Source organism: Camelus ferus, chromosome 3, assembly GCF_009834535.1.
Source record: "Camelus ferus isolate YT-003-E chromosome 3, BCGSAC_Cfer_1.0, whole genome shotgun sequence".
Lineage (NCBI taxonomy): Eukaryota > Metazoa > Chordata > Mammalia > Artiodactyla > Camelidae > Camelus > Camelus ferus.
The window spans coordinates 64,654,683-64,668,585 of NC_045698.1; the positions used below are offsets into that span (position 1 = coordinate 64,654,683).

At 33.7% G+C, this 13,903-nt stretch overlaps 1 protein-coding gene across 5 annotated transcripts in view; it reads right to left on the reverse strand.

Annotated features, from left to right (window-relative positions):
* TTC37 (tetratricopeptide repeat domain 37) overlaps window positions 1-13,903 on the reverse strand; it is a 134,881-nt gene that overhangs the window by 44,269 nt on the left and 76,709 nt on the right. For all 5 annotated transcript variants that reach the window (XM_006194506.3, XM_032476249.1, XM_032476261.1 and 2 more), the window contains 12 exons: window positions 11,474-11,614; window positions 10,520-10,621; window positions 9,524-9,663; window positions 7,326-7,412; window positions 7,128-7,231; window positions 6,587-6,713; window positions 5,791-5,970; window positions 5,344-5,468; window positions 3,871-4,124; window positions 2,598-2,700; window positions 248-424; window positions 15-159 (listed from right to left, as the gene is read on the reverse strand). In XM_006194506.3, the coding sequence (XP_006194568.3) occupies window positions 15-159; window positions 248-424; window positions 2,598-2,700; window positions 3,871-4,124; window positions 5,344-5,468; window positions 5,791-5,970; window positions 6,587-6,713; window positions 7,128-7,231; window positions 7,326-7,412; window positions 9,524-9,663; window positions 10,520-10,621; window positions 11,474-11,614 (1,685 nt within the window). The remainder of the gene's footprint in view (window positions 1-14; window positions 160-247; window positions 425-2,597; window positions 2,701-3,870; window positions 4,125-5,343; window positions 5,469-5,790; window positions 5,971-6,586; window positions 6,714-7,127; window positions 7,232-7,325; window positions 7,413-9,523; window positions 9,664-10,519; window positions 10,622-11,473; window positions 11,615-13,903) is intronic.

Here is a 13,903-nt window from a genome sequence, read left to right on the forward strand (position 1 = left end):
TTTCAAAGTCATACCTGTAAAGATTTCTCCAACAATTCTTGAAGATCATTCGTGTTGTTACCTGTTTCTGTTAGGTGTTGTGCCTGGCGATAATAATTAATTCCAAGATCACACCACGTATTAGATGTAGACATTAGTTTCAATGCACGGCCATAACACCTATGGAAATACAAAAGTCAATGTTATGTTTTGTTATGACATTCTAATTCAATTTGAATGTCATTAACTGGCAATCTTTGTAAATTACCTTCCTCCAAGATGGAGGAGCTCATTTTTCTTTAGTACTTGTTTTCCTTCTTTCTGACCTAGAAGGATTCCTAGAACACTAACGTTCACTTTAGACGGTGAGACAGCATGGAGACTGGTACAAGCATCCCCAACTAGCTTCCAAAGGCAAGACACGTCAGCTTGATGCTGCAGAGCCCTAAAAAAAGAAACAGTATAATTCTTATAAATTACTTCCAGAAAGTATAGAGTTTATCTTCCTCACTACTATATACAATTAAAACAGAAAAAGTGTACATACAATCCTGATTAAGAGCTTTTTCCTTAGTTAAATGTAGTGAATGCTTTACCCTATTCCTTCTAACCATCTTACATCTTATCACTTCCCTATTAGGAAAAAGAAAGGAAGAGGAGGAGAAGGAGAAAGGAGAAGGAGAAGGAGGAGAAGGCTCTGTTTAAGAGCCAGAAAGTTCGCAAATATTTCTTTGGTATTCTTCATCATTCTTGTTAGAAGCAGCAGAAATCACATAAGCAAATCAATAAACTGTCCAACACCAATTTGCCTTCAATACTGAATCTTTTTAACTATGCTCTTTGCGTTTGCTTATTTAAACAAAAATCAAAACAGTATAGCTGGTAACTCTCTCACAGTTGATTATTATTAACTCAAGTTTGCTTACAGATCTTCCCTCAAACAAAAAAGGACTACTAAATGTATGATATATTAACTATATTTGGTGGTCCAAAGGATTTTTACTGAGATCAAGAATACCAAAAATCTAAATATGGAAACATGAAAACTCAATTGAAGCAAGTAAGAGTGAGTGGACAAGCTCAAAAACTAAATAAAAATATTAATTATGGTGACAAAGAACACTTCTTTTCAGAATGAGACAATCTCAGCTATACATTTCTCCTCATTTTTCTCTTCTCAAAATCTTATAAATAAAACACAGCAATATCACAATTAAGCCAAGTCTTGATAATCAGCTATCACAAACAGCTATGTTACTGGCAGATGGACAAGCAGATGGAACATTTTTCATAGCCTTTTCTACTTATGGAGTCCAGCCAAAAATCATTTTCCAATGTCTTCCTGAGAAATAAGACTAATTACTGCAGTCATCACTGAAAGCCCACTGAAGATCAGGAGGAAGAACATCACTATTTGTAGCTCCTTTGCCTAAACATCTTATAATAATATCTAAAATTGACAGCATGAAAGAAGTAAACAGAGGGGAAAAAAGAATAGAAACACTGGCAATTTTAACAACCTAAACGCTTATCTCCTTTCACATTCAATGAAAAATAAAATATCTGTAAAGTGAAATAACTTTATCACCCTTACATAGTTTGAACTTTTAAGTCTAGAAGTAAATGTAAGTTTGGGGATATCACTTTAAAAGTTTTATATACTCCTTATAATTAGTTGTGAGTGCTACATATTATCCAGAAACCAGAAAGGCAGTACTGGTAGCTGACGTATCATCATTCAAAGGTTCACAACTACTCTTAAATACTAGTTCAAAGAAATACCCTTAAAAACCCTCTTCACAATATCGTCTTCTTTGGAAAGAGCCATATGTATTATGTGAGACTTGAAAAGTAGCAATAAAAATCAGTGGGAGAAAAAAGACAAAGGTTTTCATCTCAGACTTGGTTCATATTCAAAGCAAAGCAATTTTACAGCAACAGAGAAACAGGAAACAGAGACGAAGGTAAGTAGGTAAAGAAGTGAAGCACAAGATGTTTAAGGACAAAAAAATTAGTGTATGTCTAACTTGTGTACTTTTTAAAGTCATCTACTACAAAAGACACTTCCACCTAATGAATTGAGTTCTATAAAATAACCAGATTTACTGAAATTTTTCGGCTTCCTTTCTTGTTATTAACATCTTTTTCCTACACAGATTCTCTCCAAGAGCAACCAAATTGCTCATTTCCCTTCACCTTCAGCCCTACCAATGAGTCTAAGATAGGCCCTGAGCACTGAATATAAAGCACATTGTGCACCTGAAGCCTCATTTTCCAGTCAGTTTCAATTACAGATACTCACACCTTTCGGTGTCCTGAACAAGAACACTAACACATGGTATCCAAGCTGCTGCCCCACCAGCCGACTGCTTCTTCCTACCTACCCTTCTCTATGCATCCAGCATGTGAGCTGCTAAAAGCAAGAAACTGTATCTGTCCCACAGTGCAAAATTAATATAATATGTATGTTACAGGATTAATTTGCTAGTCCATTATTCTTTATATTTCATATTCTGAATGACTGCTACAGCTAACAGGATAAACAGAGTGATTTTCTAAATCTGGCTTTATTACAATACTAAGAAAATAAACACAATGAATAATAAGAGTAATACTACCTAGTAAAATATTCCAGTGCCTTCTCTACATAGTCCACAGCTTTCCCATCAAGATAATCGACTAGAGCTGCTTTTGCCATCATGAGATGGCATTCACCCAAACCTGAAATCAGGTAAGGTAGTCGTTAAAACATGTAAAAGAACCACTTAGAATGAACTTCAAATAAATTTATTGGTGTTATATTACATCCACTTTCCAAAAAACAAAACTTAATGATATTTTATAAAAATTATCTTTAAGCATGGTCTTTCATACATTTAGCAAGAAATTCAAATGGTGGGGTTCTGCTGGAATAAGCATGTACAAAAAGATAAAAATTATCTATGGAACCTAAGAATTTCCTTGACTTTGGGCAAAGTACTTATCTCTTAAAATCTTAGTTTTGAAAATGGGGATATTACCTAATAATATCTAATATGATGCTACTTGCTATCATATTATTAATTAGCTGTTATGAAACAAGATTTGATCTCTTTATATTCAAAACTGTACAGCAAACTATACTATAAAAACTAAATAAAATACCATTTCTAAAGTGCCTAGTAAACATTTAATAAATGTGAATTCTCCTTCTGTGGAGGAGTTTTACAAAATTTTTTTTAAAAGGGGTACAAGGCCTAAGTTACATGTCACAAAACATACAGTATTTCTGAATTAAACTCCAATTGTTTCTTCAAAAAGAAAAAGGAAAAGGAAATGGGGGAAAGCAAATATAATGGGCTCTAGGTTTCTTTAAATGGTTAGAAATAATCATAAAAACTTTAATTAGATATGAATGTGGTGTTTTACTTTATATTACCAAAAATAATTTGTTAAGAAGGAACAAGTATCTATAAAGGAAATACAATTAATTTAGATAATTACAAAACAATGCAATCTGCCTCTAAAGTTCAAAAATTGAGAATCTGAGCTTCTATAATTTACAAAGTAACTAAAATGTATTAAGGTATTCTGAGGATATAGTGAATTAATTATCAAAATATAAAAGCAGGGAAATTCTTGTCTTAGAGATCCATTTTTAGATCCAACAGTTATGCTATTTATTTAAAAGCTAAATCTCTATCATATCATATTTATTAACTGTTATGAAACCAAATTTGATCCTTCAATTCTCGATTCTATATAACAAGCTATATTATAAGAGGTTCATACTGGACACTTGCTGTTGACTAAAGAAGCCCTTTTCAAGTTATTTGATACATTTAAAAATTTACTCAAGGATTTTGTACTTCAGTATCACAAAAGTCAAAGGAGCTATTAAAAAGAAATTACCTTTTAAAGCAGGCACATAATCTTCTTTGTTTCTAATGATCAGCTGGTATTGAGCTACTGCTTCCTTATATTTGCCTAGGATTTGCTGTATTGCTGCAACCTTAAACACACTGTATGTGGATTCTGGGTTCAGCTCACTGGCTTTTGTGAAGGATTTCAAGGCCGTTGTATAGCCACCTCTGCTTAAGTATGCCTCTCCTAATGACTCCCAACAATTGAAGTCCTTTGGGTCTGCCCTTAATGCTGCCTGTAAACTAAAATTTCAAGAAAGAGTAAGAGAATTAAAAGTAGTTGAACAACTTCCACGTACGAAAGAAAAATAGAAAATAATTTAACTGAATCATACATATCTATGGTTCTTCCTAAGGATAAAAGTGCTATTTTTTTCATTATAAGACTTTAATTTATTTTATTTTTTATTCCTTAGTGGAGGTACTGGGGATTGAACCCAGGACCTTGTGCATGCTAAGCACGTGCTCTACCACTGAACTATATCCTCCCCTTTATTTTATTTTTCTTAAATTTTAGTATAGTCAGTTTACAATGTTATGTCAATTTCTAGTGTACAGCATAATGTTTCAGTCATATATATACATAAATATATTTGTTTTCATATACTTTTTCATTATAGGTTACTTACTACAAGATACTGAATATAGTTCCCTCTGTAAAAGTGCTATTTAAAGCAAGTATACCTATTGTTTTTACAATGTGTATTTCTTCAATACTAGGAAATTTTATTGTAATTTTGGAATGAGTAAGAACAAATTACTTTTTTGAAGAAATGTTCACCAAAATTTATTTCCTTGACTATATGGGAGAGCTTCAGTTTCCTATCCTACCAGAAGAGGTATCTTTCTCAGTATGCGTCACCAGCCTATAAACCCCCACGAAGCCTCCTAACAAAACAAAAACATAAGAGTAGAAAAATAGGAATAACAGACATATTTTAAATTTCCGATCAAATTCCATATACATGAAAAAGTTTTAAATGCCTGTATTCCAGATGATAACGTAAATCAGAAACAACTTTGATTCAAATATATTTTCTTCACTCTTAAGTACAGTTCAAACCAAATTACTAAAAATGAACTGCTCCAAATGCCCTTCAAGCTGCCAACATCTCCCCTGTCCCAAACAATGCTCATCAGTGGGAGAACAACAAAGATATCAACATTGGCTTTTTACCCTTCCGCAAATTTCTATTAAGAACCCTATAATATATGATATTATCAAGATGTCACATCACTGGACGTACACCTCCACAAGAGGACTTCAGTTAATTCACTGTCCAGTAATTCCAGTGCCTTGCAGATAATAAGAACCAATCAACCATAAATAAGTTTTGCTATTTCTTCCCTCAAAATACCACCTGGTACGAGGCAACTTGTAAGTCATTTGGGTATAAATGGAGTTTAATTTAAGGAACACTTCGGCTGTCTAACAGAGTTTAAACATAGTAAGGCGCCTTACTCAGCCACGGCTTGAGAATGTTGACCAGCTTTCAAATAGTACAGTCCTCGCCTAAGCCAGGCCCATTTGGCCGTTCCAGCACTTGCCTTCTGAGTGACGGCTGTTAGGACAGCTAAAGCAGTTTCCTAACAATAAGAGAAGACTAATATTAGCGATGTTAAATATTATAAAACTACTGAACACGTATGTAAAGTACACAAATATATTTTCATTTTCACTTCTGATTTTTTTAAACTTATACACTGGTATAAACTGAACCAGTTTAACATTAAGTAATATAATTTCTGCCAATAAAGACAAAATTCATTCTATTTATAAACAGTGGCAAAAATATTTCTATTGCATCTACAAATAAAAATAATAACTTCAAGTATACATGTATAAACTATTTCTATTTCTATACTCAGGGTAAAAAAAAGACAAAAGTGTTTAAATTATTAGACATACCATCTCTTCAAGCTCCACACTTAAGTCAACTGCTGCAGCTCCAGATTCAACATCACTGTCATCTAATTCAAAAGCTTTCCTGTAACATCCACGGGCTCTGTTTTTATCTCCTACTACATCTCGGTAATAATGACCTAAATAGCAGAAAACTTTGCCCATGTATGGATCCAGTTTGGCAGCCTTTGCAATAAAAATTAATAACAGAATTTTAGTTTGTTTAAATGAGTCCCTTTAAAAACACAGAATATATATTTACAGACAAAAGAAAAAAATTAAATATACAAAATATGCTAGAAAAGACTTTATGTAAGGCTGATTTAAGACATGAAAGCTGGTCATCATTGCTCACAGAAAACAAACAAATGTAAAAATGTTATTTCTTTGTTAAAAGAAATGTGAAATTTAGAGTTATTATTACATTAATCTGAGTCAAGAATGTTAAGCTTCTAGATGTTAACATACGTAAATATAAGAAGTTAAACACATAGAAGTATATAAGACTCATACACTGATAAAAGTACAGTGGAAATTACCTAAAAACAGTATTATTTTCCAGAGACAATTATGTCTTCCGTTCTATAACATGTGTTTCTTAAATAAGTTAACTTTTACATTTTTACGGTTCAGTTTTCTCCTTGAACACCCGTATAACATTCTCACAAAACCTTACATGTGAGATGAAACACAAAACACAATTCTGTAAAGTATAATTTTAAGTACCTAACTTACATGAATATTATTTATAATTTTGTAATGAATACATTTCAACTAAGAATTGAATGGTAGCAGGTGTTACCTTTAGAAAGTGGGTAAGAGTCTTTGTTTTATCTTTTCTTGTTTCTTCACCCATGGACCAATATGTTAATCCAAGTTGGTAATGATATTCAGCAACTTCAGCATCTTTCTCAAGAGCTCTCTGAAAACTAAGTCACGAAAGGGAAGTAAGGAATGTTAATATACACATTTATATATGTAGTTGGAGACTCCTAACTGAAACAATAAGAGTTCGAGCAATTCAAGGATGCTAAATTACAAACAAGTCATTAATTTAGGATTTAGATTATGAGAGAAAAAATGACTTGAAGAAGAGGAACTTAAAACTAAACATTATGTATGTCTAATGAATATTATGATCAGCTAATGAGACTTCAAACCCATCATGAAATTTTGTAATAGTTTGTGTTACATGCTAAATACATTTCTTAAAAAATACTGAGGTTTACAAAGATCAAATTTATGCAAAACAGGATCTTTATCAAACCTACTCATTTTGAATTTTCAAAAAATAATAAATTAAGATATGATTGGATTTATTAGCAATCTAAATACATCCTCACCATTTTTCTGCTTGTAGATAGTCCTTTTTGGTAAAATGAATCAAAGCCTCCAAGGCATGAGCTTCAGCGAGGTCAGGATAAGAAGAGAGAAGGTCTTCCATAATCTATAAAGTATATGTCTGTCAATTCCATATTCAGATAAAAAAAACTTCTAACTTAAAAAAAAAAAAAACCCTCAGTTTTAATGAAAACACCAACCTTTGAAGCTTCATCTAATGAGCCTTTGTTCAGATAGGCCAAGCCTTTGAGAACCAAAAGTCCTGGGATATTATTTGCATCAGAAACCTAGAAAATAATTGCAAAGAATTGCTACAAATCTCCTACAACATAATGCAACAATGTTTGCTTTAAAGAAGGACCATAGAATAAAAACTTAAAGATCCTGATTTCTATCACTATTAACTTTCATTCTTTGTAAATTTTTTATTAAAGAAAATTTCAGATACATTAAAAAATTAGAGAATAGTAAACCCACATGTACTCATCATCCAGTTTTAAAATTATTAACTCAAAGCCAGTCTTTTCTCATCTTTACCTCCACCCATTTCACCTCACTCCTGATTAGATTACTCCAGAAATGATACCTTTCCATCTGATACTTCAGTACCTATATGTAAAAAATAAGTTCTTTTCTACTAACATAACCGTACTACCATTATAAACACATAAGCAAAACCAACAATACATCCTTAATATCAAATAATCAGCCAGTGTTCAAATTTACCAGTTGTCTCATGAAGTATTTAAATAATTATTTTAATCAAAATCCAAATAAGGTACATACATTTCAATTGGCTGATATATCTCAAGTCTTTTTTAATCTATAGGGTTCCCTTCCATCTCTTTTTTTTTCTTCTCCCTTACAATTTAACTGTTGAAAAATATGGGCGGTTATCACAGTTTCTCACAGTCTGGTAATTGCTGAATGTATGCTCATGGTATTGACATGTTCCTTGGTCCCTTGTATCTTCTATAAGTTAGCAGGTCTAGAAGTTTGATCTGATTCAGGTTTGATGTTCTGGAAAGAATACCTCACGTGCACTTGCACCTGGTTATGTGTGGTTGTCTTTTTTCTCATGATGTTAGCAGCCATTGGTCTCCAATGCCTAGATCTATTAATTCATTATGGATTGCAAAATGGTGATTTTCTTTCATTCCTTCTTTCCTTATCTGATGTGATACTCAAAGAGAAAATTTCCCTCCTCTCATTTTCTACTTGAGTATTCTGAGGAAAAATTCATAACAGAAAGGCAGGATAAATACTTTGATTCTTTCCAATCGGTTCCTTAGCATCCTCCAAAAATTTATGGAGGATATTTTGTTGATTTTTTTTTGTAACATCACTAACACATGGATTTAAACATAAATGATGTCTTAATCCACGGAAGTTATTAGTGCTCAAACTATTCCTCTTTAGCCTGTAAAAAATTAATTCTTGCTTGTTCCTCAGCCCTTCTGACATAATTCTAACAGCCTTATACAGTTTCTTTGCTTTTCAGCATTATAAAAAGTTCTGGGCTCACCTTGCACATTTTCTGTCTCAGACCTGGAGTCTACCAGTTCTTCAAGAACTTTTCATTTTGTTTTTTTGGGGTTTGGTTTGTTTTTTGTTAAAAAAAAAAAAAAAAGCATTGGCGAGACCTCTACAAAGCATTCACACAAAACACATTATTGGTGGAAGACAAGCAGAAAGAAATTAAAGGATCCTGACAACTGTTCTAATTTTAAAGAAATACTATGAAATGCAAAGCCCTTTGAAATATACAAAACAATTTTTTTTACAAAAATTCAAAACCCTTCAATATACTGAGTGATATAATTTTAATTTTATACAAACAACAGCCTTTATCTGACAAAAATCTTTAAAGGCACCATGCTATTATAATTCATAATTTACTAATTCATTTTTATTAGGGAGTTTCAAATTGAACCAAAAATAGTAAGAAACCAGTTTCCTTCATAAATATCAATCTTCCTCTGAGTGTTTTTTAAGTCGAATAAAACAAGAAATATTTTCTACCATGAAGCTACTACTATCTTTAATAATTCTTGTCAATAATCAATGAAATATTTTCTGGAAGAAAAAATTAAGAATCTCAATTAATAATAATCAAGTAGTAATAACCTAAGAGGGCAAAAAGAGAAAAGGAGAGTAAGAGGAAGAACTGAAGAAAGAAACTGCATCATGTAAAGAGAATTTTAAGTACTTAACCAAGAGACAAATAACTTTAGGAGTTTGCGAGTGTGTGAATGATTAGAAAAGTGCAGGTGATGGGAATTCACACCTCTAACACAAAATTTTTGTAAGTAAATATTTATGGTAAGGAGAGGGTGGCTGACGCCTGGCTGACAGGCAGCTAAATAAGTTGAAGGGGAAAATTTGATAATAAGACTACCTGATCAAGAGTACGAATTGCTTCCTCTGAAGATTCATAATCTGAGAGTTTAATCAAAGCCTCTGCTTTCAAATGAAGACAAAGATTCTTCTGATGAAGACTGCCACCAGACACACCAAGATTATCTATGTTCTTCAGACCTGACAAAATTAAACACATCTGAATGAAGACAGCCATACCACTTCAGTTTTCTTTTTCTTTTTAAGGGTAACACATAACAAATTGCAGATACAGCAAGAATACAATATTGCCAAAACAATACACATGAGGAATAATTCAAAGCTAAATATAAATTCTTCCCTGAACTCTTTATGGAAATACCTGAATTTAAAATAGAATAGATCTAAATTTAAAACCTCTACCTTCACATAACATATAATAAAACTGAACATCCTGAAACACAACAATGGCTATCTATATTTTGCTACATAACAAAGGTGAAGCCTTAGCCAAAGCATCTCTAACAAAAATAGCACATTAAGGATAATAGAAGGGGAAAGAAGCTGAATTAAGATGAACCACAGTGAACTATTTCAAGGCCACCAGCTGCATCAAGAGCAGCGAATCACTTTTTATGTTTTCCTGTCCCTGCACCTGACTTATATGAACACATTCAAATAGGCTCCAGGATACCCTTGTGTATCTATTATCTACATTAGAGGAATCAAGAATCTACATTAGAGTGAAGGTAAAAGGACACACCCAAAACTTCCCTGTTACAAAGACAGGGCATCACCATCCACGCCTAAACTGACTCTGTCAAAATTCCAAGTAAAGGAAATCTTTGATAAGAACTCATTGTCGATTTAAAAATAACTATACTAGTGGGCATGCATAGAGACTTGGAGTTTTTTTTTTTTTTAACCTCCTCCATGAAATTTAAATTAGTTGGCAAATTAAAATATAAAATATAGCATCTGGGTTTTAAAACCATTATCTTTCTCCTTGAAGTTGAGAAGAAACAGAGTCGACCATCCTTAAAGATGTCAAGAATACCTTGATTGCATGAAAGAATAGCTTCCTTAGGTTTATGCATTTTGACTTGGGCTTCTGCGAGACGATACCATCCAGTTGTGCAGAGAGGGCTTTCCTGTAACCCTAAAGGGGTAACAGCAATCACAAAATCCAAGGTTTCCATTACTAGTTAGATAAATGGCACCACCATCTACTCCCCAAATCAGATGCCTCCCCTCTCCCTTGTCTCCCATGTCTAATCAATCACAAAGTGACACTGATTCCATAAGCCAATCCATTTCTCTGCCACTACCACTTCAGTTCAGACCTCCATCATCTTCGTCCTAGATCACTGCAAGCGTTAGCCACTCCAATTCATTCTCTACACTATAGCCAGAATATTTCTAAAAACACAAATGGGATTATGAAATTGCCCTGCTTAAAACCTCCCACTGGTTCCCAGCTGTGCTTTCGATAGTATGCAAACTCTTTAATGAGGTTTGCAAGGCCTCTATCCAGCCTCAATTATTGCCCCTTCTTTCTCCCATACTCATTCTCAAATCTTGCCGAAGTACCAGGAGTTCCCTGAACCCCAGCTTTCCTCTCACCTCAGGCTATTTCATCTCGTGGCCTTCAATGCTCCTCCCACCACCAGGCTTATATATTTGTCATTCAGATTGCAATTCAAAAGAAAGTTCATCCGGAAACCTCATGCCTGACAAGACTAAGTTAAAGCCTCCTGAAGATGGAGATGTTATCCTTATTTGACAAATGAAAGCACTGAGACAAAAACAGTTTGCTTAACTTTTCTAAGGTCCTGAAATTAGTGAGTGGCAAAGTGCAAATTCAAACTTAAGCAGACTCCAGAGTAAGTATAAGTACATTGTTTTGCTCCTATCTTAAATATATATTCCTTAAAGAAAAGCCCAAAGATAAACACCTGCTGAGTGAGTAACAGCTCTACTTCATGTTATATGCTACATACTCTACACTTACCTTCTGTTAAGTTCTTAACAGCATCTTCGTATTTTTTGTCTTGTAATGCTTTAATGCCTAAACCAATGAGGCCTGGACCACTTTTTGAATCCATTTCCACTAATCTATAACAATACTGTTCTCCCTCATCAGTAACACTTCCTGGAATTAAAAGAAAAAGTTATTAGCATACATATACCAGTATGTGCCAAAGCCCACATACTGAAATCTCACAGGCTGTCATACATGTACATCTGCACATCCTGATTCCAAGAGTTCAAAACTTAAATAGACCAGCAAATGTAGAAAATATTAACATTTCATGAAGAACATTACATTCCTTCCTCTTCTTAAATACTGGAAGTAAGAACCCTTTACCCACAGCAGTATGCGTAAACTGAACCTTGCAGTCATACTCAAGGGTTTCAAACAAGAAACCTACCGGGACTTGCCACCAGGCTAAGACTCAGGGCCCACTGCCTGCCACCAGCTCTCCCCTTCCTACTCAGCAGTAACAATTTTGGTTGTTAGATGAAGGAATTGACAGTCTCTTTGCCAGTCTCTCTCCCTAGGCAACAATGTGCTGCTAAAGATGGGGCAGCCAAGATGCCAGACGCAGTGGACTCCTCCAGCATCCTAGGATTAAAAGACAGCCTACTCGGTAGGACACTATACAAAGACTTAGTCACATTCTTCTTAAGCTGACAGGTGCAGCAGCACATTTCTGCATCCTTTCAAAACTTTTTTTCCTATATAAGTTAACAGTTAAGCTCACATAATAATCCTCCAATGCCTACATTTATGTGGAATTTACTCTGGTAAAAATATTTGGTTTAGAAAATATGGTAAGTTTTATTTCCATTTTCTCCAACCTCAGTCAATCTCACGATTCCTATTCCCAGAAAAGCATAAAAATATGTGATTTCTGTTTTGAAAAAAACTGTGAATAGCATTCACCACTTTAGTAAATTGTTTGATCACATAGGAAGATTCTTAAAAAGTAACTGAGACAGACTACAACTTAAAACAACAAATAAGGGGAACAAATAAAAATAATTTATCTGAAAAAGAAACCTGATGCTTTAATATCTATATAAAACATATCATCCCAAACCACATACATGGAACCGCTGTTTCAAGTCACAGATGTCAAAGGTGAATTCTTTGCATGATACCATTTAGGTTACATGTTTCAAATTTTTCAAAACCAGATGTACACCAGTACATATTTCCTAGGTAATATTTTATATATTAATGTAGAAATCCAAGTTAGCATAAAAAATTAGAAGAATTCATAATGGCTAAAGAATTAAAACTTCAATACTATTTGGTGGAATACGAAAATAAATTGGAAGAAATACTACTTCGGTTAATAAGCCGGAAAAAAAGACACGAGCCTGCTTCTAGACATGAATTTCCTTCTGTCGATACGTTCTCATTCTCACTTCCATAAATATAAATTCCAATAATAGACATCTCTAGTTCCATACACCCCATATCCTCCAAAAGCAAACCACTGGGGGTTCCCCTCGCTTTCTATCCAGTGCAATTGTCTGAAAATCTAGACATCAGAATAACCTGGTTCACTTGGTAAAACACATGCTGAAAATAAAAATGCTGAGCCCCACTCTCAAAGTTTCTGATTCAGTAGGTCTGGTATTAAATCTGAGAATTTGCATTTTTAACAAGTTCTTGGGTGATACTAATGCTACTGGTCCAGAGATCATACTTTAAGAACCACCAGCCTACTGTATTTACCAGTACCATATACCACCTGTATTACTAATTTTATAACATAAAAATGCCTGCCTTTGTTGACTCTGTAGCTAAATGGTAATTTCTGAAGGGTAAGGAATAGTATGGGATCTTGTCTATGGCAGACATTCACTAAATATAATCATCCTTTAAAAATATCTTTCAGAATAGATGTCCCAAAAGGCTTAGTCCATTAATAGATAATGGCTAAGAATTACTATGAAAAATTAAAAACCTTCAGCATTCGAAAAAAGAAAATAAAATGGCTATTAAAATTCTACCTTTAATTTCTACCCAACTGAGTCAAAACTCTCTTACCCCATAGAAACATAATTCATGACAGACCAGTGTGGCTAAAAAAACTACCCTTATTACAGAAAACATACCTGGCATGAAAAGAAGGAAAGCCAATCACGCACCTTTCCAATGATCATCCACATTTAGGGCCACTAAAAACTGCACGTAAGTAAGCAAAGTGTGCATAGGCACATGAAAATAATTTCCAAAAGGCCTAGAATGAACACAAATTTCCTAATATATTGGGAGCACAATTGCTAACATCTGGGAGCACAATTACAGAAACAAAAAGAGATTTAGGCCTTGGTCTCTATATATGATCAAGGGGCACTTAGAAGATTTCTCTATAGTATTTCCCAAAACCATTAACAGTAATAGCAACACTAGTCATCCTGCGTA